The sequence below is a fragment of the Purpureocillium takamizusanense genome, chromosome 10, assembly GCF_022605165.1.
Source record: "Purpureocillium takamizusanense chromosome 10, complete sequence".
Taxonomy (NCBI): Eukaryota; Fungi; Ascomycota; class Sordariomycetes; order Hypocreales; family Ophiocordycipitaceae; genus Purpureocillium; species Purpureocillium takamizusanense.
In genome coordinates, this window is record NC_063077.1 from 695,752 (window position 1) to 718,535 (window position 22,784).

A 22,784-nucleotide genomic window follows, 5' to 3' on the forward strand; every position below is an offset into this window, starting at 1 on the left:
ATGAAATTATGAGCTGCGAATATGCCTAAGGGATATATAGTAGAGGTACTGACTGGTCATTGCCCAGGTCAATCGTGCAAGCTGGCCCGGTGATCCGACGAGGCGGGCAGCGCTCACGGCCCGGCTGCAGTTGGATTGACGATGAGCAGGATCGTCTTACTGATGAAGCCAATCATGGACACACGATGGCTGCATTCACGCCGACGTGAGGGCCGAGCCTCGGCTGAAGGGTGGCTTGCTCTTTACTTGGGACGCCATCTCACGGTCGATGTTGTGTTCACTCGTTGCTGGGTATGAAGGCTAGGCATTCACGGTGCTGCTACTAGAAGGCGGGGCTGCTTCAGCTGCCCCCCGTTTTCTACAAAAGGGCTTAGTTGACGATCAACCTCTCGGGTCATCCTGTCTTGAGTCCCGGCTTCCCTCGCCAATTTTTTTTGGTACAGAAACCGACGAGTCGGGCATTGTTTCAACAGCCAAGTGAACGGGACTTGCAAATTCGAGTTTCCTGCCCAGACATCTGCTGATGACTGCAATCATGCCTCGCACCGCCCTCTTCGTCATCGACATACAAAAGGAGCTCGCCGATGACCCGCAGACAGAAATCCCACACGCCGCGCGCATTCGCGACGCCGGCGACAGGATCCTCGACGCGGCGCGGAATCTTGCCTCGTCGGTTCCCCAGGGCAAGCAGCCGGCGTTGATTGTTTTTGTGCAGCATGAAGAGCGCCCCGAGCAGGGCACACTGGCCAACGGCAGCGAGCCGTGGAAGCTCGTCTTCAACCCCCGCGAAGGCGCCAAAGACGAGATTCTAGTGGCTAAGATAACCCGTACGTGGTAGCTCTCGATGCGCTTAGACAGGACGGACTACATCCATGAACGAGAGCGAAGATAGGATCGGAGCTGACATCAAATGAACCAGGGGACACATTTGAGTCCAACCCGCATCTGGCGGAGAAGCTCAAGGAACAGGGGATCGACGGTATTGTTGCATTTGGCATCCAGAGCGAGTGCTGCGTACAGGAGACATGCAAAGGCGCCCTGGCGGCCGGATTTGGAGTGACGATTCTCCGGGGGGCGCATTCGACATACGACACCAAGGGGAAGTCGGCGGTGGACATTGAGAGGAGCGTCGAGGAGATGCTGCAGACCCGCGGTGCCAAGGTTGTGCCTTGGGAGGACGCCGTGGCACGTTGGCAGGGCGCCGGTGTAGTGTTCTAGTCAGTCATAACTCGCGATGGGGTCTTTCCACGCTCCCTTCAGGCGACTGCATACGCCAAATGGCGGCTTTATTCTGGTAGATAGTTATCTGGGCTGGTTTACAGTTGCAGCTGCGCTCGGAATGGCGATCTGCTGTCATCACCAGATCGCCGTCTGCGTCTAGACATGCGTGACCTCCGTAGTCTCGAGCGGGGAACGTCGCCCGACAACCTCGACATCACATCATCCTCCAAGACCGGAACCTCGCTCATCGGGTCTATCATGTCAATGAAGTCTGACACTTCCTCTGGGAGCGGGGTTTCGAAGACCGCCTGTATATCCCCATGCGGTGAGAAGCCGGTGAAGCGCCAGCTTCTGCTCGGGCGCTTCGGGCGGGCCCAGAGACTGCGCCGCTCGAAGAGGCTGATGAGGAGGAGGATCGGGGCATTGAAGAGGCGAATGAGCGCGACGTTGATGGTGTGGAAGCGTCGGGCAGATACCACCCACTTGACGGGGAGGAGGATCGCCAGCGCGATAATGTTGAATGGCGGGGGGTAAGCAAATATGGCATCGCTCTTGACGCCTTCAAAGGTGAGAACCGTGCGTCGGAAACGAATCTCGGCGGCCTCGTCCGCAATGATGCGCGAGAAGGTGTTGGTGAGCAGCGCGACCATGATGGTGAGGAATAGCGTATTGCCCAAGAAGGCAAAGGCAATGATGAGCATCGGCCCGAAGACGACATGGAAGCGAGTCGACTCTTCAATGCCCGTGCCGTCGAGGCCAAACCAGATCCAAAGGAGCCATTTCGACACGGTCGACCAGCTCGGTGCGCCGCCGTCCCCGACGTCAAGGCTCTGGTCAGACGTGATGAGCCACTGCAGCGCAAGCAGGAAGCCGAGAAAACACCATATTGCGAGGAAGGTAACTAGGGTGAAGTCCTTCATCATGGCATGCAACGATATGAAGACGATGTTGTGGGGAAGGAGGGTAAATGCGATGCGCGTCAGCAGGATGGGCGCTGCGATGCAGAGGATATGCAGCCCAAAGCCATCGTGCAGCTGCCCGACGGCAATGTCGTACACGCGCACGAGCAAGTACGCCGCGTACACGACGACAAAGGTCGTGTCGAGAAATGCCCACAGGCTCTGGGCGTGGACCTCCCATCCATGCTCGATGATGGCGGCAAACTCATGCAGAGCCCAGCCAGCAGTGTAGGCGCAAAACAGCAGCTCCCAGACGTTGTAGTCGAGTCTACGATTCACCATGGTCAGGACGTACAGCGCCAGCAGCACCAAGAACTCGACCATCTCGACAATCGCCCTGATGCGCGGCACGATGAGCCGGTGGTGGTTCAGCAGCCGCGCTCCGTGCGGGTCGTAGAGGGCGATGGGACGGTGCTTGTAGTGGTCTGGCAGCATGTCGACGAAGCTGAGCGGCGTGTAGACGATCTGCCCGCTGTGCACGGCGTCGACGACGCGCTGGCAGGCCGACGACGCGACAAAGGTCTTGCTCTCCGACACGATGGCGAGTTCCAGGGCCGTCAGCTCGTGCTCGTGTCCGCCACGGTCTTGTACCGGCCAGTGCAGCTGGCGGCCCTCGCGCTCGATGTGCGCGGGGGCGCCCTGAAAAGGGTCATGGCCCTGGACCAGAATGCGTGCGAGGAGCAGCAAGCCCGCCTGGCCGGGGTGGTCTTCGTGGAAGCGGCGGAGGACGCGCGTGGCCACAAGCTCGCATAAAGTCGCGCGAGCGCCGTTGACGGACTGGTAGACGAGCTGCGACTGCTCGCGCAGGAAGTGAACGCGGTTCACGAGGAGACAGTAGACTAGTCAGATGGGTTGGTGAGCGAGCGACATAAACCTCCCCTTGATAATTGACTTGACTTGGGAGGCAAAGAGACTGACCGACAGTGGTATCTTGGGGATCGTAAAGGCGATCGACGAGTGGACGAACGATGAGCGCATTGAGGCTGGGCTCCCGAAAGTGCTCCAGCGTGTACGGATCGTCTGGCGGCCGTCAGCGGAGGCGATCGCATCATCTTGCCGCAGCAGCAGCACTGCACTGGGACGCTACCGATGCTGGCGAGAACTAAACGCCGGACCCTGTGATGGTGTTTGTTCAGCGCCACCAACGCTCGCAAAAGGCGCGGGCCAAAACGCAGTCGTGAAATGTTTACCGATGGATGCTGGTATATACCGGCAACGGCGTCACGGGAGCTTCGCTGGTGGACGCGTTGGAGCGCCCGTCGGCCTCCTCATCGTGATATTCGAGGGGTGGCGAGTTGATGAAGCTGCTGGTAAAATCGCTGGGGATTCCGTTTGGGGGAAACTCCATTCTCTGCGAAATCCCGAGCAGCGACTAACGTAGTGATCAACGACAAAGGGTAAGTGCACGAGATGAAAAAGACAAAAGTAACATAAAAATTAAAAATAGGAGGCGTCGCAGTTGCAACCAACAAGCTACGAGACAGCCGGCAACCGGGCGCGACCCTGTTCGTGCAAGTTGAAGAAAGTCTGGCCGTCGTCCGCGCGCAACCCGGACTCACAAAGGCCTCCAAGGGAGGAAGAAATACCGCACGAGTCGGGACGGCTCCCGCGGGCGCAACAGCGCCGCTGCACGACATACTAGTCCATCGGCATGACAATGCGGCGCAGAGAACAAAGTACCGCAGCAAAAAAATGGTTTGATGTCGATCCCCAAGAGTTGCACCGCGTCCTGCCCAACAACCACTCTCTCCCTTCCCATCCCCCCCCCCCACATGGATGGCGGTGGCCGTGATCAGGTAGGGTATGCGGGTAGGCGTGACCTTTTTCCCCATTCAGGGCACCGCGCGCGCCAATGTCGCGGTGACGATGCGAATAGAGCCTCGCCTAACAGCTTACACGGCTGCTCCATGTCCGGATGCAGCCCGCCCACACCCCAACTACATAAATCCCTCACGATTACACAGAGCAGCAATAAGTTAAGTTAGTACCCAGCTGCTGGCTACCTATACTACGACTAACTACAGGAGCTGCGGCAGAGAGGGCGGGCAGGCAGCCTCTCCCGCTGCATGTCTCACATTCCCAGAGACTGTCTCTGTAACTACCATAAAACCGTCTCGCCAGGCGACGCCGCGCTCACGATAAACCTCTTGTCAATCACTTCCTCCTCTCGCGCAACCCGTTTCTCGAGGCCGGGGCATGGCCGAGACGCCGGCCCCACATGCGCCGGCCTCTGGCGACAGCGCCGGGCGGCCCGACTCGGCGCCTGCACCGCCGTCGGCCAATCACAACAACAACGTGGCTACCATTGCGGCGGCAGTATGCGTGACGCTGACGCTCCTCATCGTCGTCGGGCTGTACGTGTTGCGGAAGCGCGTCTTCCGGCTGTTGGAGGCCCAGAGAGGAGGCGGCTCCTCGCCACGCAAGGGCAGTCAGGCCCGGCTGTCGCTGGAGGACCTCGAGACGATGCCCGTGATGCGATACAAGGTGCCTCCACAGCAAGCCGATGTCGAGGCCGGAACGCTTGGCGATGACGAGTCAGGCCCCTGCTCCATTTGCACCGAAAGCTTCTTGGTCGGCGCCCGCCTGCGGAAGCTGCCGTGTGGCCACCGATTTCACACCGATTGCGTCGATCCATGGTTACTCGACCGCTCTGCTACATGCCCCATATGGTACGGATGATGTGTCTCGGCAATATGAGCCTTGTTATTGTGTCTACATGTACTAACGGTGGCATCCCTTGCAAGCCGAACCAATATTCTCTCAAATCACCAGCAAGGAGAACCCTCGTATAAGGTGCCGTCGCGGCCTCCGCAGGTGTTAACATCAAGAAGCTGGCTCCGATGCTCCTCAACACGACGCAATGACACACAAGTTAAGTGCACCCGTACAGCAAGCCCGAGCAGATCGCATAGAGTCTGACAGTCGCTGCAGACAGTTCAGCGTCGAGGGCAGATGATCGAGCTGCAAAGCGTGCCCAGCGTCCACTCGCATGGGCCAGGAACATCTTGGCAATCCACTATCGGTACACCAACAGATCGTGCACAAGAGACGTTGCCAGTAATCTTGGAGGAGCCAGAGCTCCAGAATACAAGAACAAGTGCAGCAAGTGGATCAACTTGGGGCCAAGATGCATCAGACGGGACCCCAGAGCCCGGGCAAGATAAACGGCGTTGATGTATACGAAAGCACTGTGTATGTTCTCGATGTGAGACCAACCTGCGAAAGAGTTTCCCCTATTTTGTTGACAGAGTACTACATGTGGGAGTGCGTCCGCAACGATACCATCAACCCCGTTCATGTTTTCCGCAGGATTAAAATCGATAACGAGCAGGGAAGCCGGCTCGTTGTCGACTGCAGAAGATTATAGATCGGACGCAGTATATCCCTTCCTCGATAGAATTCCTTTATCTCATCAACATCGGCCCTACCTGCATGACATGCACGTCAAGGAAGGCTATGAGCGGACCTAATCCAAGCATCACTGAACTGCATGGCTGCCAAGAGATATCATTTGAGTTTATCCACCAACCGACCAGCCGGTCGATCGTCTCTAGGCAATGACGCGTTTTTCTCAGTTCATACGGCTTGTATTATATTGCAGACTTCCTAAGAGGACGGCCCCGCCCCGAGGTCCACCCATTGCCGCTCGGTATGTAGATGTCACCGCCAGCGGAAAGATGACCGCGCACCTGTAGATGCGCGAGGCATCAAACAACAGGTGTCCTGACGACAGTATTAACGGCATTGGACTATTTAGAGATCAACGCATCCTCGTCAAAGTCCAACATTCTTTCTTCGCCATCGTCCATCATTCACAGAGTCACTACAAGCGCAACTCACGCACACCAAACACTCCTCATCCGCCATGTATGCCCAAGCCATCTACCTCGCCACCCTGGCTGGTCTCACCGCCAAGAACCGTGTAACCATCAACGGCTTCTTCGTGGGCAAGGACAGCGCTCAATCGGGCGCCGCGATCAACTTTGTCAACTTCAACCTCACTGGCCACGATGGCAGCGTCGTTGAGTGCACCACCCAGAGCCTCAACCTCCCGTTCCCCAAGGAGATCGACTGCAAGGACTCCAAGCACCGCTTCAGCCTGCAGGCCAGCGAGGATGGTACCGACTTCAGCTTGAAGATTTACCGTGAACTGAACCTGCCGTAAGTCGACCCCCTGTCCGAGCAAAAGAGGCATGAAAGGCTGACTGTAGGCATATGAAGTACCAATATCACATACTGGGGCGAGGGCAACGTGCCTACGACTTGCCAGGCCGCAAAGGCCGGCTCCACGGAGCATGTCTGCACCCAGAAAGCGCCTGTGGATATTGTCGTCTGGAATAAGAAGACTCCGCCTGCCCCCGTTGATGCTAACTGGGGCCCGGCTGTAGGCGTTCCTAGGCGTTGATGGAAGTCACACCCATCCTCTTTTAGCTATTTAAAAAAGCCATTTTCGGTCTAACCGACTATGTGAAGTTCAAACGTGCCACCTTATCATATCGTGCTCCTTTGCAAATTGTGACTCACGTTGAGTTGAAGGCACAACATGAATGCATTCAAATTCACGCTGCTGCATAATTCAATAAAACCTATTCTGAACGTAGCTAGCTATAGTACCTAGATTATTGTGCTGCGGCGGGCTTTCTCAGCAGAAACCACATGCAGGTCGCCGACCTTTGAGCTCTTGACAGCATGCCTCTTTGCACTACAAGGGCTCAGAGAGATGGGTAGACGTTGGTATACGCCGTGCAACAATCAGTATTGCACCACGCTACAAAGTACCTTGTACACATAGGGCAGAATGGATACGCATCAAGAACCTAAATTGTTAAAGAGACATGTGCAAGACAGTCTTTGGGGTCGCGGCTCCGGTCTCTTGGCGGATCATGTCCGTTTGCATGTAAGAGGGAGCACTCTATGGTTCGTCATCGGTCGGCCTTTTGGAGCACGGCGCCACCGGAATTGCAAAGTCTCCGGATTTGCGCATAGCCCATATGGGCAGGAATGTCCGCCGTAAAAAGTACTAAAACCAGAGGTTGTTGGTTACACAACATTCGGTTCGGCTGTGCCGTTGCGAATCGCCTGCGGAAAGAGGATGTCGGGTCGGACATTAATCAGTCATCAATCCCGCCTTTCTTCCAAGCGCCCAGCACGGAGAGTACGCCACCTTGAACATTGCCGATGCACCAGATATAGGGGCCGGCTGTTACGCTATAAATCACATCAATAGACACCTCGTCCAGGCGAAGAAGTAGAGAGGAAAATGAAAAAATTCATATTCGCATTCGGTTTCGCAACTCTAATCAGAAAGTCTTGACAATGACAGATGTCAATCGTGTCGTCGTGCCCGCGACTTACACCAACCCACCCGACAGCCATGTGCGCATCACCAACCATCCAGAGACAGCTGACGGCGTCACCCCCATCCTCGTGGCGGTCCTGAACCGGCCCGACAAGCTCAACGCCATCACGGATGGAATGATTCAAGACCTCGTCGCCTTGTTCCGCTCCGTAGACGTCGACGACCGCGTCAAGGCCGTCGTGCTCACCGGCACAGGCAAGGCCTTCAGCGCCGGCATCGACCTCACCATGGACACGAGCCAAATGAAGGACCGCGAGTCGGTGGGCGAGATGCGCGACCCGGGAGGTACCTTGGCGCTCGCCATGTTCAACTGCAGCAAGCCCATCATCGTAGCCTACAACGGGCTCGCGGTAGGCATAGGCCTGACATCCACCCTTGCAGCAACGATTCGGTAAGTGGGAAAAGCACAAATCCCAACAGAAAGAAGTAGGAGGCAAGCGTGCTAATCAAATCAGCATCGCACCTCGGACTGCGGAATTTGGATTTCCGTTTTCGCGAATAGGCCTCACCATGGAGTCGGCAAGCTCCTTCTTCCTCCCCCGCATGGTCGGGTACAGCAACGCGACGTATCTCCTGGCGACAGGCAAGAGATATCCCGCCGACTCGCCCGCATTGAACGGCGTCTTTGCAGAGCTTTTGCCCGAGCCGAAGGATGTCTTCCCCCGAGCCCTTGAGCTGGCTGAGGATCTCATCACCAACGTGAGCCTCATGGCCATCTTTCTGAATCGACAGCTCATTTGGAGGAATCCCGGGTCGGCGGAACGCGCCCACCTAGTCGATAGTCCTCTTTTGTATGACATGTTTGGTGGAAAGTGAGTTCCCCTGCCTGTCGAATTGAAGAGCGGAGCAATTGCTGGATGCAGAGTGTGCTAATTGCCCTGATACAGCGATCATCTCGCGTTCAAGAAGGCTTTTTTCAAAAAGCGCAAGCCCGAGTTCAAAGACAGCATCGTGGCGAATGCGCCTCGGACATATCCTTGGTGGGACGAATTGTCCGTGCAGACCCGGGCCAAGGCAGACAGCCGGGGCTCCAGCAAGCTGTGAATTGCGAGGTTATGTGGGATCCGATGGCTTTAGAAATATCACCATCAGATCATTCGTGCAATGCAATACGTTTCAACACGGAGTTTTTTCTGCGCCAAGAGTGTTGTGATGGTCTTGACGGGGGTCTTCCATTGCTGCATGTCGGAGCCTCGTGGAGCATTGCACCTGCACCCCGGTGCCCCCTGGTCGTTCTGGAAACTCATGACAGAGTACTTCGTACTTTGTACTCCGTAAGGAGCAGACCTGTCAGCCATGTGGCTGTGCAGTAGCGCTCTTCGACCGTTCGACCAGTGATACCGGGAAGCAGGGGCGCTTACGCACAGCGACCCTTCTTGACAGCCTGTCAGAGGAGTAAGCCTTGCTGCTTCGCCATGCAGAAACAGCTGAGCAGTGTCTAGCCGGCTGCCTGGCTAATAAAACGAAGTCAAGCGCCGATTTCTGCGACCCGGTCTCTACGCCGTGATAATGCGGCCTTGGCCGTAGCAGCCAGAAACATGGGAGCAAGATTGTCGAGATTATGGACATCTGTCCTGGGGCGATTTTGTTTGCAAACACTCTCATACGACGACCAGCTCGACTCCAACTCTATTCGGTTGCTGTCTTTGGTTCGTCCAAGATGGTTCTCATTCGGTCTCTGCAGCCCACAGCTTGTCATGTCCAAGCACAGCATGGATGACCTGCCGAAATACCTCGCCTTGTCCTACACCTGGGGACCGCCGCAGGATGAGGCTGGAGCAGGCAAGTATGGCCAGACATTGCCAATACGCGTAAACGACAGCTCATTTCCCGTGCTGCGTAACCTCTTCGAGGCATTGCATGGACTGCAACGACGATGGAACTTCAAGGACGATATTCAGCACCTATGGATCGACGCCATCTGCATCAACCAGCATGACCTCGACGAGCGGGCCGCTCAGGTCGCCATCATGGACCAGGTGTACAAGCGATCTTCTACAACCGCCATCTGGTTGGGCACGGCCGGCCCTGAAGCTGACGCCACGATGCAAGTTTTTGACGCGATTCGGCGCATCCCATCAGAGGAGTTCGCCCCGTACTACAGGCAACATCCCAACGGCGCAGCACCGCCTGCCGCATTTTGGCTCAAGCACGGTCTCCCGGGGTTTGACGACGAAGAGACATGGCGGCCTGTGGTACGATTCTTTGAGCACCGGTGGTTCAACCGCGCGTGGATCATCCAAGAGGCGACCCTTTCGTCCAACAACATGTACCTCTTTTGGGGTCGCCATGCCATGACGTGGGACGACGTCGGACACGTCGCATTCGCGGGACAGGTCGCGCGGCTCGGCATCATGACAAGCCAGCCTGCGCTGGCGCGGTATCTCGCGGGAGACCCGGCGGCCGGGCAAGTTTGCGACTGGGTTGTGCGCGATCCGCTCGTGAATAGCTTCCAGCTGTGGTACAACCGGCACCGATATCTGCAGCGAAGCCTGACGCTGCACGACGACACGATGCTGAGGGAAATGCGCGCGCTCACGGGATGCGACGGGGCCGGGGCTGCTTCATGGCTCATGTACTTTGCCCTGTCCAACCGGTGGGCAGACGCGTCGGATGCGCGGGACAAGGTCTTTTGTCACCTGGGAATGGTCAACAACATTGCGTCCCAAGATGGTCTGGCTCTATCGAGCGTGCAGCCGGATTACTCTGCGGCGGTGGATGCCGCCCAGTTGTACAAGCGGCTCATGACAGAACTCGTGCAGGAGACCAACAGCCTCGCCATCTTCATGGCCGTCAGCGATCCGCCCTCAGCACGGCTTGCTGGTCTCCCAACTTGGGTGCCAGATCTGTCGCGGCGACACGGGCTTGACCTGATGTGGTCCATCCGACCGCAATTCAACGCTTGTCAGGCGAACGGAGAGAACACGGGGTCTCGAAAAACATCAAGGGTCGTCGTCAGCGGAGAGAGTCTGCATGTCAAGGCAATGATGATTGGATCAGTGACAACCCTGAGCGCGTCACTGCCTGACTTTCTCGGTCCTTCCTGGCACAGTTGGGCTGGCCAGCTTCTTGCCCTCGATCCCGTATACCGCTATACGGGCGAATCGCGCGTCGAGGCATTCTGGCGAACCGCGCTGATGAACTCGGTCGCTCGCACGTTTCCCGCGCAGTGGCCCGGCGTCAGCTCGGCGGGAGACATGTTCCGTGCGTACGTGCTGCAGAGCATGACGAGGTACTACCCCGGAGCAGAGGCCGATAGTGCGACACGCGAGAAGTACCGTCACAGCCTCTGCGATGTGAACGATCTGGCGGCGGCGGACCATTCGGGGCAGATACCGTCGTTCAACGGGCTGAGCGACCTGACGGCGCAGATTGCGGGCGTGGGCGAGGAGGAGCTCCTGACGCTGCCTGACTCGGCGGTGTTGGAGGCGCTGGGCGCGTCCGTCGACAAGGCATCGGGATTCCTGATCGGGATGGACGGGAGCATGGTGAACCGTCGGATCGTCATGACAGGAGAGGGCCACATTGCCAACGCGCCCATGTGGACGGAGGTGGGCGACGCGATAGCCGTGCTCGACGGATGCCCCTGCCCGGTCGTGCTCAGGCCCGCGAGGGCTAGTAATACATGTACGGATACTGACCGGAATGGAGAGCCACAGTCCCCATCATATTGGAGCTTGGTCGGCCCGGCATATGTGCACGGTGCTATGTATGGGGAACTGGTAAGAGCCGGCTTGGCATGGCGAGAGTTGACGATCCGATGATATATGGCTCATCAAGCACAAACGAGACCAGACACAGAGTCTGCCGGCTCTGGCAAGCACTAACCTTATTAAATGTTAGAATTTTTTTTGGAATTATGTTGGAATGACTAGAACCATGGTACGAGTGGGACGAAGGACAGTTGAAAAGGTTTGGCACACGACGCCTCCTCAGGCAGATGGCGGAGGCGCGGTCTGGTGATTGGGTGAAGACCAGGTTCAGGGCAGCCCGAACCCATGGCCGGACCCCGCTGCTCACAGACAGGCATGTTGATGAGGCGATCATCCCGTGCCGAGGTGCCCGTGGAGGCCCACCCGGCCTCCACGGAGGCTGCAACCCCGGACTTCCATAAGTCTGTGGCAGCGGGCTGATCACCAACGGCCGGGACGAGGCAGAGACAAGCGTCGGACTTGTCGACATCATCAAAAACTCTGTCTCGTACCCCCAAAGTCCATCCATCGAGCAGATTGTCGCGTATCTCAGCCCCCAAGGCCATGGACATTGCCATACCCATGCCGCTCGTTAACGGGCAGCCACAGCAGCAGCAGCAGCAGCAGCAGCAGCAGCAGCAGCGCCAGGATCACGGCTGGGCCGGAGACATCCTCACCTCTCGGCCCGTCCCCCGCTCCTGGCGTCCCTCGGTCGCTGCCGCCGACCCGAATCTCTCCGCCATCCTCTCCGCCTCCAGCTACCCCATCCCCACCCCGGGCCGCTGGCAATACCCGAGCCCGTCCATGTCGGATTCCTATGCAGGCTTGTACGGCGGGCTACATATGGAGCCGGCGGCGGCCCCCTGGGCAGAACAGCTGGCGAGGGCCAACGAGGTCGCGACCAGCGAGTCTGAGTCGGCGGACCGCGGCACTCCCGATGCTGCCGGCGCGGCGGCGGCGGGAGCTCCCAAGACAAAGCGGAGACGCAAGAGCAGCGAGCAGGGCAGCACCGCAGGGCCCATGGAGAAGAGCGCTCCGACGGAGAAGAAGGTTGGTAGGCCGAGAAAGGCCGTGGACACATCCGACTGCGATGACCCCGAAGAGGTGAGTGTTCCAATATTCTACGAGCCTGCCCCCTTTGGTCCCGCGCTTGCTGCGACTGCGTGTATACGCGCCATGTGCATAGAACTCACATGGCCCATGTTCAGAGACGACGACGACAGATTCGTCTCGCGCAAAGGGCGTACCGGCTGCGCAAGGAGTCGCGCATCTCGTACCTCGAGTCGCGCGTGTCGCAGCTCGAGACCTCCATCGACAAGATGAGCGCCGCCGTAGTGTCATTCGGCAGCATGCTGGTAGAATCCAAGGTCCTACTTCCACACGCCAACTTGAGGGATAGCCTGAGCGAGACAGTGCAGACGTGTCTCGAGTCGGTGCGAGAGTCCAGCAGCGGCGGCAAGGACGAACATCATCACATGCAGCAATTGTCTCTACAGACACAAGCCACCAGCACGCGCACCACGTCGAGCCTGCCCATGGAACTATACACAGCCCCGCTTCCGCCGATCGACCTGTCGCTCCTCGCCCCCAGGAACGACGTTTCCGCTGGCAGCGGGGGAGTGCTGCCGGTGAAACACGCCGACTTCATGGAGAAGCTGCACATATCCATCGTTTACTATGGCTACTCGCTGTTGGCGGACCTGTCGACACCCATGGAGCTTCTCAGTCGACACTTCCGCCTGACGCTCGCCGCCATGGACCGGTCACGCGTATTGGCGCACTTTGCGGCGGCACTTCAGGCCAAGCTCAGCGGGGGGCCGGTCACGGGGGATTGGAGCGACATGCCCTTCTTCCAGCTGGGCGGCGCCGGCTCGCACTACTCGTGGCTCAAGGAGAGAGAGAAGCTCATGGAGAAGCAACTCTTGAACGGTGGAGACAAACTCGGAAACGGCAACAAAGAAGGCGTCGTCGATGCGGCTACGTCTGCGCTGGGCCTTTACTCGCGACGTTCCAGGGCGTGGCCAAGGATCGTGATCACGCCGGAGACCATACCGGCAAACGTCCAAGAGCAGCTTGGGGGCGACTGGTTCGACATGCAGGACCTGGAACTCTATCTGCGTGAACGCAACGTAGAGTTGTTCCGCTTCGACACCGCTGCTGCGCCGACGGGGTTCACGCCTCCCAAGGCCGCACCGCCATCAAAGGGGTATATCAACTCCGAATGGCTCCTTCGAGGTACGTACGCCATCATCCCATAATGGAGAAACTGACGCGAGGAAATCACATGCTGACTCTGTGTTTTTTCTTTGTCTTGTCCACAGCGCTACTGTACCGGGCGACGTGCTTGGGCCGTTCAGCAGGGTTCCGTCGGCGCGATGCCGAAATGGCTTTGAACGGCATAATGAACTCATGAACTTGACACGAATTCGCACGGTTTGAACAAGGGGAGTTGGTTTCAATGACAATGAACGGAGTTGTATCATAGGGACGGGAGTTTGCTGCTACTACTAGCAGTTGTCTTTTTAGCAAGCTTGGTGAGCCAATAGTTATTTAGTTCAACAAGAGCAAGGTCGGAATGGGCCGAAGTGTGGTCGAGCCCGATGAAATCTCCACCTGAACACTACCTCGTCCCATTCACATTCGCAACTGGTTCGCCAAGGCTGTTCAATCTTCAATTTGAGCATGCAATAACTTTACGTAAATAAAAGAGGAGCAAAGTCCCTGGAGCTTTTGCCCACCACTAGACACTCATCATCGCTGTGGAGAGCAGACACTCGCTAGTACTAGGTTGACTGTTAGCAACTCAGTTAGCCAAATCATCTCTTCTCCTGTCACTTTCGGCATTTCGCAACTGCCAACCAACTCAATCCTCCCGGGATCGCACCGCATCCACATCGGGACGGCACTTCCATCCACTCCCTCCTTTGCGCTTTAAGGAAATCCTTTTCCTTTGGGCAAATTGGTTCGTCAGCTTGGTGGGGGGGCATTCCTATGTTTGCGACGACGCAGGTCAGGGCAGAGGACAGCTGCAACAAAAACCAACCCCCAGATGACCCCGTCGTCGTCGCCGACAACAGCAACAACAATGCCCCCCCGTCAGCGGACCACCGCCCAGCTTCGCAGCATAGCCAGGAGGGAGTGACCCCCGACGAAGAGCAGCCGCAGCAGCAGCCGCAGCAGCAGGAGGAGCCAGGTGACGACGGCATCTGGGTCACCAGGCGATCCCCCAGCCTCGCTGACGACGAATACTATCTCTACCGCACCGGCAGATCCCTCCGCAGAGGAGAAGCGCCCTATGTTAAGAACATTGGTGGTGCCGCTCTGATGGAGGTGCAGTCGCCCAATTCGTTCCCCGAGGGAGGCCGCGAGGCGTGGCTCGTCGTCTTTGGCTCGTTTTGCGCCATGGGCGCCATCTTCGGCCTCATCAACTCGAGCGCCGTCTTCGAGTCGTACTTTAGGACGCACCAGCTGCGCAAGTACAGCCACTCGCAGATCGGCTGGATTTTCAGCCTCTACCTGTTTCTGGTTTTCTTTGTTGGTCTACAGGTCGGTCCCGTGTTTGACCGTCACGGCCCGAGGCTGCTTGTCGCGGCCGGTAGCATCTGCATCGTCTCGAGTCTCATGCTTCTTAGCATCTCCACTGGTGAAACCCCCTCCTTTTACCCCAATATCCCCACGTCATTGACGCCTAGCCACTGCGAATCATACGCCTAACATTCTCTATAGAATACTACCAAATCATCTTGACATACTCAGTGCTCGGAGGGCTGGGCGGCGCCCTGCTCAACGCTCCGGCGTACGGTGCCATTGCCCACTTCTTCAAGAAACGTCGCGGTCTCGCCACAGGCATCGCGACCACGGCTGGCGGCATCGGCGGCATCGTATTCCCTTTGCTCTTGCGATATCTCTTGGGAAAGAGGGGAGTCGGCTTCGCCTGGAGCTGTCGCATCCTGGGCTTCATTATCCTCGGGCTCTGCGCCCTAGCCAATCTCTTCATCAAGACTCGCCTCACCCCCAGTCGCCCTGTAGCGGACGAAGGCGGCGCGACAAAGGCTTCGGTCTTGCCCGATCTTACCATATTCAGGGACAAACGCTTCACGCTGACCGCCGTGGGCATCTTCTTCATGGAATATGGGCTCTTTGTGCCTCTCACGTACATTGTCTCATACGCCACGTCGCACGGCTTTGACGTATCCGATGGCATGATTCTGCTCGCGTATCTCAATGCGGGTTCCGTTCTGGGGCGTTTTCTTCCGGGGATACTCGCCGACAAGCTCGGGCGCTTCAACGTCATCATCATGACCATCGGTCTCTGCGCCGTCACCGTCCTGGGCATATGGCTCCCGTCTGAGTCGTCGCACGCCGCCATCATCGGCTTCTGCGTCACGTTTGGATTCGCAAGCGGCAGCAACCTTGGCCTCATCCCCGTCTGTCTAGGCCAGTTCTGCTCGTCCAAGGACTTTGGGCGATACTACTCGACGGCGCAGATGGTGGCGAGCTTCGGCACGTTAAGCAGTGTGCCCATTGGGGGCGCGCTTCTCGGCCTGAAAGGACACCTTGGCTGGGAGGCCCTGATGTTGTTCGCGGGCTCTTCTTATGTGGTGGCTTTGATCTGCTACGCATCTGCCCGAATATTGTCTGTTGGTTGGCGGCCTTTGAAAAAGTTCTAAACGTATTCCGTAGTCGATGTCTCTCCCAAGGTGCGGCGTGCCGCCACATCGCAAGACCTTGGGGGCATGACCAAAATTAGCATGTAAGACTAGATATCCCCTCAAATTGAGACCGTTTACATGCGGATCCTTCTGCCAATTGATTTGTGATGTCTTTCTTTGCTGGACTAGATTACGCCGGTTGTGTCGATTTTTCTTGTGACAATAGGGTAGTGGAAGGTCAACGGTTTTGTCCCAAGTTATGAAAGGCATGAACGAACCTGCGCAAACCCAATCAGGCAAAGAGTGCCTCGACTGCATCCCCGCATGAGTCACTGACCGCGTTGGTTTAGCGGCATAGCCACGCATCAACGGCGGCGACAAGCCCCTCTACTAGCCTGTGCCCAGGTGTTTGTTCACTCATATAAGTCACCTGGGGCTGGGCCAACATACGCGATTCACTATCTGCTCTTGTCTTGTCAAGCTCGCTCTCATCGTCCCTCAGGCTTGCCGGCGTGTCATCTCAATAAACTCATCATGGCCAACAGTCAGATTGTCGGCACTCTGGACTCTTGGGAGGCCAATGCCGCCTTTTGGGACGCGGGCATGGGCGCCAACGGGAACGAGTACTGGAATCTTCTACAGAAGCCGTATTTGCAGAAACTCATCCCCGTTGACGAGGAGCATCCCGAGCGAACGCGCATCCTGGATCTTGCCACAGGCAATGGCATGGCATCGCGATTCCTTGCGCGTCGCGGCGCTAGCCTCGTCGCTACCGATGGCTCCAAAGAGATGCTCAAGTACTGTCGTCAGCGTTGCGCCGAGGAGGGAGCCACGGGAATGCAGTTCCAGGAGCTTGACGTGACAAAACCCGAGGACTTTGAGAGCCTGCTTGCGTCGCCGCTCGCGGTAAGCCGCTCATGTGTAGTGGTTGTCGGGCAAAGATGCTTCCCTAAGATCCCAATCGCGCGGATTGGTCAGAGTTGACTGACAGTGGCAAGGTCGGTGGCTTCGACGTTGTGCTCATCAACATGGCCATCATGGATATTGAGACTCTTGAGCCGCTCGCCGATGCGCTGCCAAAACTGCTGAAGCCCAACGGCATGTGCGTTAATGGCTCCTGGGACTGTGTTGTTGCGTTAATGCTACGAAACTGACAAAGGAGCAGCTTCGTCGCGACGATGCTGCATCCCGTCTTCTTCACGTCGCGCGCGAACCGCATCATCGAGGTGCTAACCGATCCCGCCACCGGCGAATATTATAATGTCCGCGGCAGGGTCGTGCGCGAGTACATGAAGGTTGAACCCTGGCGTGGCGTCGCCGTCAATGGCCAGCCCGCGCATCAGGTAATCATGTCGTAGCTCCAGTTCTGTCGCGTATTGTTCTCCCGAAGAGACTGTCTAGCTAACTCCTGTAGATTTACTTTCACCGCCCTCTTCACGAGCTTTTCGCGACCTTTTTCAAGCGAGGCCTCGTCATGGACGGCCTGGAAGAACCGACCTTCACCGACGATCACCCTGAGGTGAAACAGCAGGGAAGGCCAGAGTCGTCACGCAACTACACGCAGATACCCCCCATCATGGCTTTTCGCTTCCGGAAGTTGAACTAGACACCCAGCAGGCTAGATAAGTGCGTTGATTGACAAACAAGAGTATGAGCTACATTAAATACACTAGATTGATACTAGACGCGCATTCTGTTGAACAGGTAGCCGTGGCTCACCGAGCCCCTATTCATCGAATCGTAGGTTTGCCGACAAAGAGAAGGCATATCATCGCTCCACCGGCACACCAGATGCCAAACGCCCAGCCAAAAGTTTCCCAACCAGGTCCATCGTACAGATAGCCCGCCATGAAGCTCCCAATGACGCCACCCAAAGCAAAGGACGTGGTAAAGAGCCCAAAGCCAACGCCGTAAACACCCTTTGTGCCCCATATTCCTGGCCTCCCCTTCTCCTTGTCTTCAATGACGTACGTGATCTCCGCCATGAGCGGCGTGCTCGAGAGCGTGAGGGCGATGCCCATGAGTGTGAGCAGTGCGCCCAAGAGCACTTTTTGCGTCAAGGTGTTCTCGGTGACAAACCGCAGACAAACGAACAGCGGGACAGAGAGGACGAAGCCCGCAAAAGACAGCCATTTGGTGCCGTAGCGGTCGGCAACGCTGCCCACGACCGGTGACAGAAATCCCGGAAGCAGGACGCACAGAAAGATGAGTCCGGCGTCGAGAGCATTCCAATGAAATATCTTGTCGACAAAAGGGGGGATGACGGCGAAGAATGCGAATCTAATGCGCGTTAGTTGGGACCGCAACGAGAGGATTATCAGCACTGACTTGGAGGCTGATTGCATGATGCAGCCGATGAGGGAGGCGAGGAGCCGCCGCGACTTGATCAAAGCCCAGTAGTTGGCGACCCCCGGGCCTAAATGATTTCCCGGACCTCCTTGAAGTGGTTCGACCAGGTCCGGCTCAATGGCTCGAGGCTCTCCTCTGGCGGGATTATCCTCTGTTGCGTTGGCATCCCGCTTACGGGCAGAACCCCCCTCCTTCATAAACAGCCGGAGGACGATGTCGCATCCGATCAGCCCGAACGCCATATAGTACACAGCGTAGTAGCCAGCCTTCTCATAGGCGAGACCGCCCAGAATCGGCGAGAGGAGAAACCCGGCCGTCATCGCCCAGTTCACCCAGCCCAACGCCCAGCCCACCCTCTCCGTCAGGCTGTCCGCCAGGAGAGCCAGCCCGACCGCCCAGCAGATCGCCGCGCTGAGCCCCTGCAGCACGCGTCCCACCGCTATGACCGCGACGCTGCGGCCCAGGCATAGCAGCAGCGTGGACGCCGCGAGGGCGACGAGGCCTGCGAGGAACGGCAGACGGCGGCTCGACATGCGGTCGGCGAGGAAGCCGAAGGCGGGACTACCGAGGCAGAGGCCGAGGTTGTAGAGGGCCAGGAGGATGCCATTCCAGCGAGGGATCTCGGGGGCGGGGACGCCGGCGCGGGATGTGAGCGCAAAGGGCAGCACCGGGACGAGGAGCCCGTAGAGGAAAATGTCTGTGAAGACGGCTGAGCAGACGACGATCAAAATGAGGAGCGTCGAAGAGCGGAATCGAGACAGGGAAGACGTTTGGATGAGGAGGCTATCACCTGGCGTAGTTGACGGCATTTCGTGTTACCATTCCACCAGTCACTGCTTGCTCGTGTAAGTTTTCACCGTGGTGGATAAAGATCAATGGCGACGGCGATGAAGAACGTAGATTGATCGAAACGCCGCATTATAGGTCTGGTAGGATTGCATCTCGAGCTATACGTCGATTATCGCTGTCGTGAATGTGATATAGAGCCATTGCAAAAAATCGACAGGGTTGTGCAAACTCTCGAAAGTTTTAAGAGTGGAATGGCGACGTCTCCGCCACGCCGGCGTGTGAGTCGTTCGGCAACGCTAGAGAAGTTTGACAGACGAGACATACCCTTCTCGCCAGGTGGGGAATTGCCCAAGGCAAAGCGGCGAACAGGAGCCGAGATTGCCAAGACGGGAGGATCGTCGCCCGCGGCGCCCGAGGGCCCGAGAGATACACCAACACGAAGTATGTACGTACGACACGAACAAGCTATGGAACGTTGTGCTGAGCGACTGCGCATTCGCTCAACTTCCGAGCAAGCTGAGTTCCCTGTAGATTTCTTTCGGACTCTTGTCGGAGCCCGGGGCGGAGCGTACACATTGAAGGCCCCGAGGATGATTCTATTCAGACACTGAATCCTCGAGGGCAACACAACATGGATATGACCGTATTAGGCACCGCTGATTACAAGCTGTCGTATTGTGGTCCCAGGTCCGCTGGTAAGCGCAAATTCGCCGAGAACATGACATTCTTCTATGCTATGACATCTCGAAGAAACAATGCTTTGACATGAAACCTACTGCCGCTCGCATATATCCAGGTATGGCGTCTATCATGCTGTGCACCAAGGGGTATCTCTGCGAAAACTCTGTCACGCCCCAACGAAGAAAGGCAGAATTATGTACATCAAGGCTGTGGTGATAAGCTCTGTCGCCACCGGCGCACCCTCGTCGGGTGATGCGCCTCAACGGGAACCTGGAGCGTCTCCCGTCTCATACGCTGTCTCCCCCGGCTTGGGTCACTCGTTGGGGACGCCGCTTCCGCGGGTTCGAGGCCGGCCGCACTGCCCGTCGTGGGCAAAGTGATTGCCCTTGGTCTGGACACGCTGCGAGCTGGCGTCCCACTCGCGGCGGTGACAGCATGCGGCGACGAAGGGCCAGGGGTCTCGTCGCGCGCGGACACGACGCTGCCCACGAAGCTCGTCGCCCTGGACCGAGACCGGGGCAGCGGAGTCTCGTAGCCATCCGCGTCCCTCTGCGGGTTGTATCTCTCTCGTATGCGTCTCAGCTTGCGGTTGCGGTTCACCTCGCCCGGGATCTCGGGGAAGTCGCCCGCGCGCGTGGGCTCGAACCCGGACGTGCCCATCATCTCGTACGCCGCCGAGTTGAACGACTTGCCCATGGCGTGGAACGCGCGGGCGACTTTGCGCCTTCCACCGACGTCGGAACGCACCGTCGTGGCTTGACTTGAGTGACCGGTGACGTACCGAGTCAGTGTCGTGAAGCTCGGCCGCAGCGGCGACATGCCATCATTGGCACTCGGTGGCATGCTTGCCGAAGGGTTCTCGGGTACATGGGGCGAACGTGTCCGGTCAGAGTCGTCGACCGAACCGCGGAGGCTGTGGGAGTCGCGACTGCTGGGCGACTGGTTTGTGTGATGGGCGCAGTTCTTGCAGACTCCGTCGCTGGTGCTGTTGGCGTCGCCTTTGAGGAGAAGGTATAAAGAGCCCAACGCCGCCAGTCCAGTTCCAACAATTGGTGCCCATTGCCCTGGCTCGGATTAGCATCTCTGGCTCCGCGAGACTTCATGTTGACCTGTGATCTGAGAGGGCCTCCATACCTATGCTTGCCAACGGCTCGTTTTGATACTTGACCTGAGGACTGAAGAAATTCCTCTCGCCCACAATGAGGATTGCCAGGCCAGCTCCTCCAAACACCGGGACCGCCACCACGCTGAGGAACAAGCGTACCATGTTGTTGACCTTTTTCATGCTCCCTATCGTTGCCCCGTTGGTCCCTTCTATGGGGTCGTTCATCTGCCCGTCCGTCTCCCGCTCCATGAAGCGCAAAGAGACGGACTTGAAGTTGATCTCGAGTATCTTGTCCATCATGGACGCCAGCCATAAGATGGCGTGGACGCAGCACGCCGCCGCGAGCAGCGTCGCCGTGCCAAAGGTGAGGCCATCTGGCGCGGGAATCACATAGATGTCCTTGGCCGCCCCGCCGCGCATGGGCGAAAAGGGGCCCTCCGTCACCGAGCATGTAAGCCCGCACGTCGTGTTGCCATACGGAAATTGGTTTGTGTCTCGCGGGATGGGGATGCCAGCCTCCTTTTCCGAGCAGCTGGATGTTCCAATTCGGTAGAACTCGACGGTAAGGCTGAGGAGGCCTGGCGTTGGGGGCTCACAGTTAGCGGCAAGCAAGGGGGTGAAGGGGGCTGGACGACAAGAACGCCCACCACCCTCGATATGTTAGAGGGGGTTGGCGGGACGCCGGCGAGGTGGACCTACCCGCGAGAATGAGCCCAGCCCAGAGAAAGATGGTGTTGCGGCCGGGATCGTTAAAGTAGGTCCGAGACAGTCTAACGGTTACCGGCGCGGCGAGGATGCCAATGGAGCAGAGTTGAAAGGCCCCAAAGACGTCCATGTCGACGGCGCCTGCAACGATATAAGAGCGGTGAGCGTTGGCCACGAGACCCCGTGATGCACTACGTCCTCTTGCACACGCGTATCGGGGGGGCTGGCCTCTTCCATCCCCAATGTTTCACTCACCATCGACATGAAGCGCCGCGAGCACAATGGCGTGCACCGCGGCGACGGCTGGCAGTAAGAGGGCTGCGGCCAGACACGCATTCCTGATCCAGACGGACTTTTGCGCGAGCACACACGCCGCTATAAGGACGTAGTATCTGGTGTCGTTGTCACGGTCAGTCGGTCCGTCGGCCATTAACCAAGAAAACCAAGTGGGCTCGAGCCAAGAGGCGACAAGCCCGGTTTGACCAAGCCAAGCCTCCATCTCGAATTGTCTCATCGTGTAGTACTAGTACCGCACTGCAGTAGATTCACTCACAGGATCCTCGAGCCGGGCCCGTACTGGCCAGAGACGGGCCAGGCACAGATGACTTGCAACGCATCGCCCGCGGCGGCGTTGGTGTTGGCCTGCGTAGTGTTGTCAACGCCGCGCTGAATCAGTGGCAGAAGCGGCTGCAGCGCCGGCATTGATGACGATGATGATGGTGGTGGTGATGACAATGGGATAATGGCGATGATGGGGCTGAATGGACGGGCCCCCCTTGCGTCCGCTGCCCACACGCTCTGCTGCTCAAGAAGCTCCTGCAAACGATAAGACGACTGCACGCGCTGCGGATCGACGCATGTTCAGGACAAGGCAACGTGATTGTTTAACAAAGGGCCAAGACTCTCATGGTTTGAAGCCGCCACCCGGGACGTTGGTGGTCGCGTGCAAGCTTGCTAATCCTGTCGACGTCGAGGCGAGGCGGTTGCTTGGCTTCGCGTCCCTCGGCTACATAAGGAGATGGACGAACGGCCTGACTAGGCCCCGCGGCCTGATCTGCACGCGCATAGGTAACCTGCTGCTGTGCTGCTGCCGCCGCCGCCGCCAGCGGCTCCCTCTGAGCAAGGCTGACGAGGAACATCATCGTCTCACCACTAACTACGTACCGACTATTGCATGGCCGCGTCTGCCATGCCGGGGGAGGGGATGGGGGGGTTGCACATGCAGCGGCACGCACGGGCAGCCAGCCACCTTCGGCCAGCGAAGGGGATGGG

General features: G+C 57.8%; 11 protein-coding genes across 14 annotated transcripts; 8 read left to right on the forward strand and 3 right to left on the reverse strand.

Annotated features, from left to right (window-relative positions):
• Positions 1–311: 311 nt before the first annotated feature.
• On the reverse strand, positions 312–3,863 carry JDV02_009723 (uncharacterized protein). The gene is made up of 4 exons (XM_047991402.1): positions 3,371–3,863; positions 3,268–3,296; positions 3,099–3,200; positions 312–3,019 (listed from the first exon to the last, which is right to left on the reverse strand). The coding sequence occupies exons 1-4, from the start codon at positions 3,526–3,528 to the stop codon at positions 1,317–1,319; spliced, it is 1,992 nt and encodes a 663-aa protein (XP_047847413.1). The 5' UTR covers positions 3,529–3,863; the 3' UTR covers positions 312–1,316.
• On the forward strand, positions 421–1,324 carry JDV02_009722 (uncharacterized protein). The gene is made up of 2 exons (XM_047991401.1): positions 421–827; positions 920–1,324. Exons 1-2 carry the CDS (start codon positions 524–526, stop codon positions 1,216–1,218), a joined length of 603 nt encoding a protein of 200 aa, XP_047847414.1. The 5' UTR covers positions 421–523; the 3' UTR covers positions 1,219–1,324.
• A 315-nt stretch (positions 3,864–4,178) lies between the features above and the next one.
• On the forward strand, positions 4,179–4,859 carry JDV02_009724 (uncharacterized protein; the record flags this gene model as incomplete). Its single annotated transcript, XM_047991403.1, has 1 exon — positions 4,179–4,859. Exon 1 carries the CDS (start codon positions 4,377–4,379, stop codon positions 4,857–4,859), a length of 483 nt encoding a protein of 160 aa, XP_047847415.1. The 5' UTR covers positions 4,179–4,376.
• A 1,186-nt stretch (positions 4,860–6,045) lies between these two features.
• Positions 6,046–6,585, forward strand: JDV02_009725 (uncharacterized protein; the record flags this gene model as incomplete). The annotated part of the gene is made up of 2 exons (XM_047991404.1): positions 6,046–6,341; positions 6,402–6,585. 2 exons carry the CDS (start codon positions 6,046–6,048, stop codon positions 6,583–6,585), a joined length of 480 nt encoding a protein of 159 aa, XP_047847416.1.
• Positions 6,586–7,496: 911 nt separating this feature from the next.
• On the forward strand, positions 7,497–8,583 carry JDV02_009726 (uncharacterized protein; the record flags this gene model as incomplete). Its single annotated transcript, XM_047991405.1, has 3 exons — positions 7,497–7,930; positions 7,995–8,351; positions 8,427–8,583. 3 exons carry the CDS (start codon positions 7,497–7,499, stop codon positions 8,581–8,583), a joined length of 948 nt encoding a protein of 315 aa, XP_047847417.1.
• Positions 8,584–9,068: 485 nt separating this feature from the next.
• On the forward strand, positions 9,069–11,412 carry JDV02_009727 (uncharacterized protein). Its single transcript, XM_047991406.1, has one exon. The coding sequence runs from the start codon at positions 9,078–9,080 to the stop codon at positions 11,301–11,303; it is 2,226 nt and encodes a 741-aa protein (XP_047847418.1). The 5' UTR covers positions 9,069–9,077; the 3' UTR covers positions 11,304–11,412.
• Positions 11,413–11,718: 306 nt separating this feature from the next.
• On the forward strand, positions 11,719–13,844 carry JDV02_009728 (uncharacterized protein). The gene is made up of 3 exons (XM_047991407.1): positions 11,719–12,335; positions 12,440–13,466; positions 13,553–13,844. Exons 1-3 carry the CDS (start codon positions 11,796–11,798, stop codon positions 13,642–13,644), a joined length of 1,659 nt encoding a protein of 552 aa, XP_047847419.1. The 5' UTR covers positions 11,719–11,795; the 3' UTR covers positions 13,645–13,844.
• A 240-nt stretch (positions 13,845–14,084) lies between these two features.
• Positions 14,085–16,014, forward strand: JDV02_009729 (uncharacterized protein). The gene is made up of 2 exons (XM_047991408.1): positions 14,085–14,874; positions 14,958–16,014. Exons 1-2 carry the CDS (start codon positions 14,223–14,225, stop codon positions 15,899–15,901), a joined length of 1,596 nt encoding a protein of 531 aa, XP_047847420.1. The 5' UTR covers positions 14,085–14,222; the 3' UTR covers positions 15,902–16,014.
• Positions 16,015–16,204: 190 nt separating this feature from the next.
• On the forward strand, positions 16,205–17,557 carry JDV02_009730 (uncharacterized protein). Of its 3 annotated transcripts, XM_047991409.1 has the most exons (4): positions 16,205–16,789; positions 16,882–16,985; positions 17,049–17,226; positions 17,298–17,557. In XM_047991409.1, the coding sequence occupies exons 1-4, from the start codon at positions 16,418–16,420 to the stop codon at positions 17,487–17,489; spliced, it is 846 nt and encodes a 281-aa protein (XP_047847421.1). In that variant the 5' UTR covers positions 16,205–16,417; the 3' UTR covers positions 17,490–17,557. The 3 variants fall into 3 exon arrangements, with proteins under 3 accessions (XP_047847421.1, XP_047847423.1, XP_047847422.1); XM_047991411.1 differs by having other exon boundaries at positions 16,882–17,226; XM_047991410.1 differs by having other exon boundaries at positions 17,049–17,557.
• On the reverse strand, positions 17,502–19,221 carry JDV02_009731 (uncharacterized protein). Its single transcript, XM_047991412.1, has 2 exons — positions 18,212–19,221; positions 17,502–18,163 (listed from the first exon to the last, which is right to left on the reverse strand). Exons 1-2 carry the CDS (start codon positions 19,039–19,041, stop codon positions 17,614–17,616), a joined length of 1,380 nt encoding a protein of 459 aa, XP_047847424.1. The 5' UTR covers positions 19,042–19,221; the 3' UTR covers positions 17,502–17,613.
• Positions 19,222–19,661: 440 nt separating this feature from the next.
• JDV02_009732 (uncharacterized protein) lies at positions 19,662–22,599 on the reverse strand. 2 transcript variants are annotated; one of them, XM_047991413.1, is made up of 5 exons: positions 22,066–22,599; positions 21,768–21,904; positions 21,507–21,653; positions 20,837–21,385; positions 19,662–20,766 (listed from the first exon to the last, which is right to left on the reverse strand). In XM_047991413.1, the coding sequence occupies exons 1-5, from the start codon at positions 22,212–22,214 to the stop codon at positions 19,904–19,906; spliced, it is 1,845 nt and encodes a 614-aa protein (XP_047847425.1). In that variant the 5' UTR covers positions 22,215–22,599; the 3' UTR covers positions 19,662–19,903. The 2 variants fall into 2 exon arrangements, with proteins under 2 accessions (XP_047847425.1, XP_047847426.1); XM_047991414.1 differs by having other exon boundaries at positions 21,768–22,599.
• Positions 22,600–22,784: the final 185 nt, after the last annotated feature.

Coding starts and splice junctions, on each gene's coding strand:
- JDV02_009722 (XM_047991401.1), top strand. CDS start 524: ATGACTGCAATCATGCCTCGCACCGCCCTCTTCGTCATCGACATACAA. Junction 828..919: donor TCTAGTGGCTAAGATAACCC/GTACGTGGTAGC, acceptor CAAATGAACCAG/GGGACACATTTGAGTCCAAC.
- JDV02_009723 (XM_047991402.1), bottom strand. CDS start 3,528: ATGGAGTTTCCCCCAAACGGAATCCCCAGCGATTTTACCAGCAGCTTC. Junction 3,297..3,370: donor GTATATACCAGCATCCATCG/GTAAACATTTCA, acceptor ACACCATCACAG/GGTCCGGCGTTTAGTTCTCG. Junction 3,201..3,267: donor TTTAGTTCTCGCCAGCATCG/GTAGCGTCCCAG, acceptor GACGGCCGCCAG/ACGATCCGTACACGCTGGAG.
- JDV02_009727 (XM_047991406.1), top strand. CDS start 9,078: ATGGGAGCAAGATTGTCGAGATTATGGACATCTGTCCTGGGGCGATTT.
- JDV02_009728 (XM_047991407.1), top strand. CDS start 11,796: ATGGACATTGCCATACCCATGCCGCTCGTTAACGGGCAGCCACAGCAG. Junction 12,336..12,439: donor ACTGCGATGACCCCGAAGAG/GTGAGTGTTCCA, acceptor GCCCATGTTCAG/AGACGACGACGACAGATTCG. Junction 13,467..13,552: donor CTCCGAATGGCTCCTTCGAG/GTACGTACGCCA, acceptor TCTTGTCCACAG/CGCTACTGTACCGGGCGACG.
- JDV02_009729 (XM_047991408.1), top strand. CDS start 14,223: ATGTTTGCGACGACGCAGGTCAGGGCAGAGGACAGCTGCAACAAAAAC. Junction 14,875..14,957: donor GCTTCTTAGCATCTCCACTG/GTGAAACCCCCT, acceptor CATTCTCTATAG/AATACTACCAAATCATCTTG.
- JDV02_009730 (XM_047991409.1), top strand. CDS start 16,418: ATGGCCAACAGTCAGATTGTCGGCACTCTGGACTCTTGGGAGGCCAAT. Junction 16,790..16,881: donor TGCTTGCGTCGCCGCTCGCG/GTAAGCCGCTCA, acceptor GACAGTGGCAAG/GTCGGTGGCTTCGACGTTGT. Junction 16,986..17,048: donor CTGCTGAAGCCCAACGGCAT/GTGCGTTAATGG, acceptor ACAAAGGAGCAG/CTTCGTCGCGACGATGCTGC.
- JDV02_009731 (XM_047991412.1), bottom strand. CDS start 19,041: ATGCCGTCAACTACGCCAGGTGATAGCCTCCTCATCCAAACGTCTTCC. Junction 18,164..18,211: donor ATCATGCAATCAGCCTCCAA/GTCAGTGCTGAT, acceptor AACGCGCATTAG/ATTCGCATTCTTCGCCGTCA.
- JDV02_009732 (XM_047991413.1), bottom strand. CDS start 22,214: ATGCCGGCGCTGCAGCCGCTTCTGCCACTGATTCAGCGCGGCGTTGAC. Junction 21,905..22,065: donor GGGCCCGGCTCGAGGATCCT/GTGAGTGAATCT, acceptor CAACGACACCAG/ATACTACGTCCTTATAGCGG. Junction 21,386..21,506: donor GGCTGGGCTCATTCTCGCGG/GTAGGTCCACCT, acceptor CCCCAACGCCAG/GCCTCCTCAGCCTTACCGTC.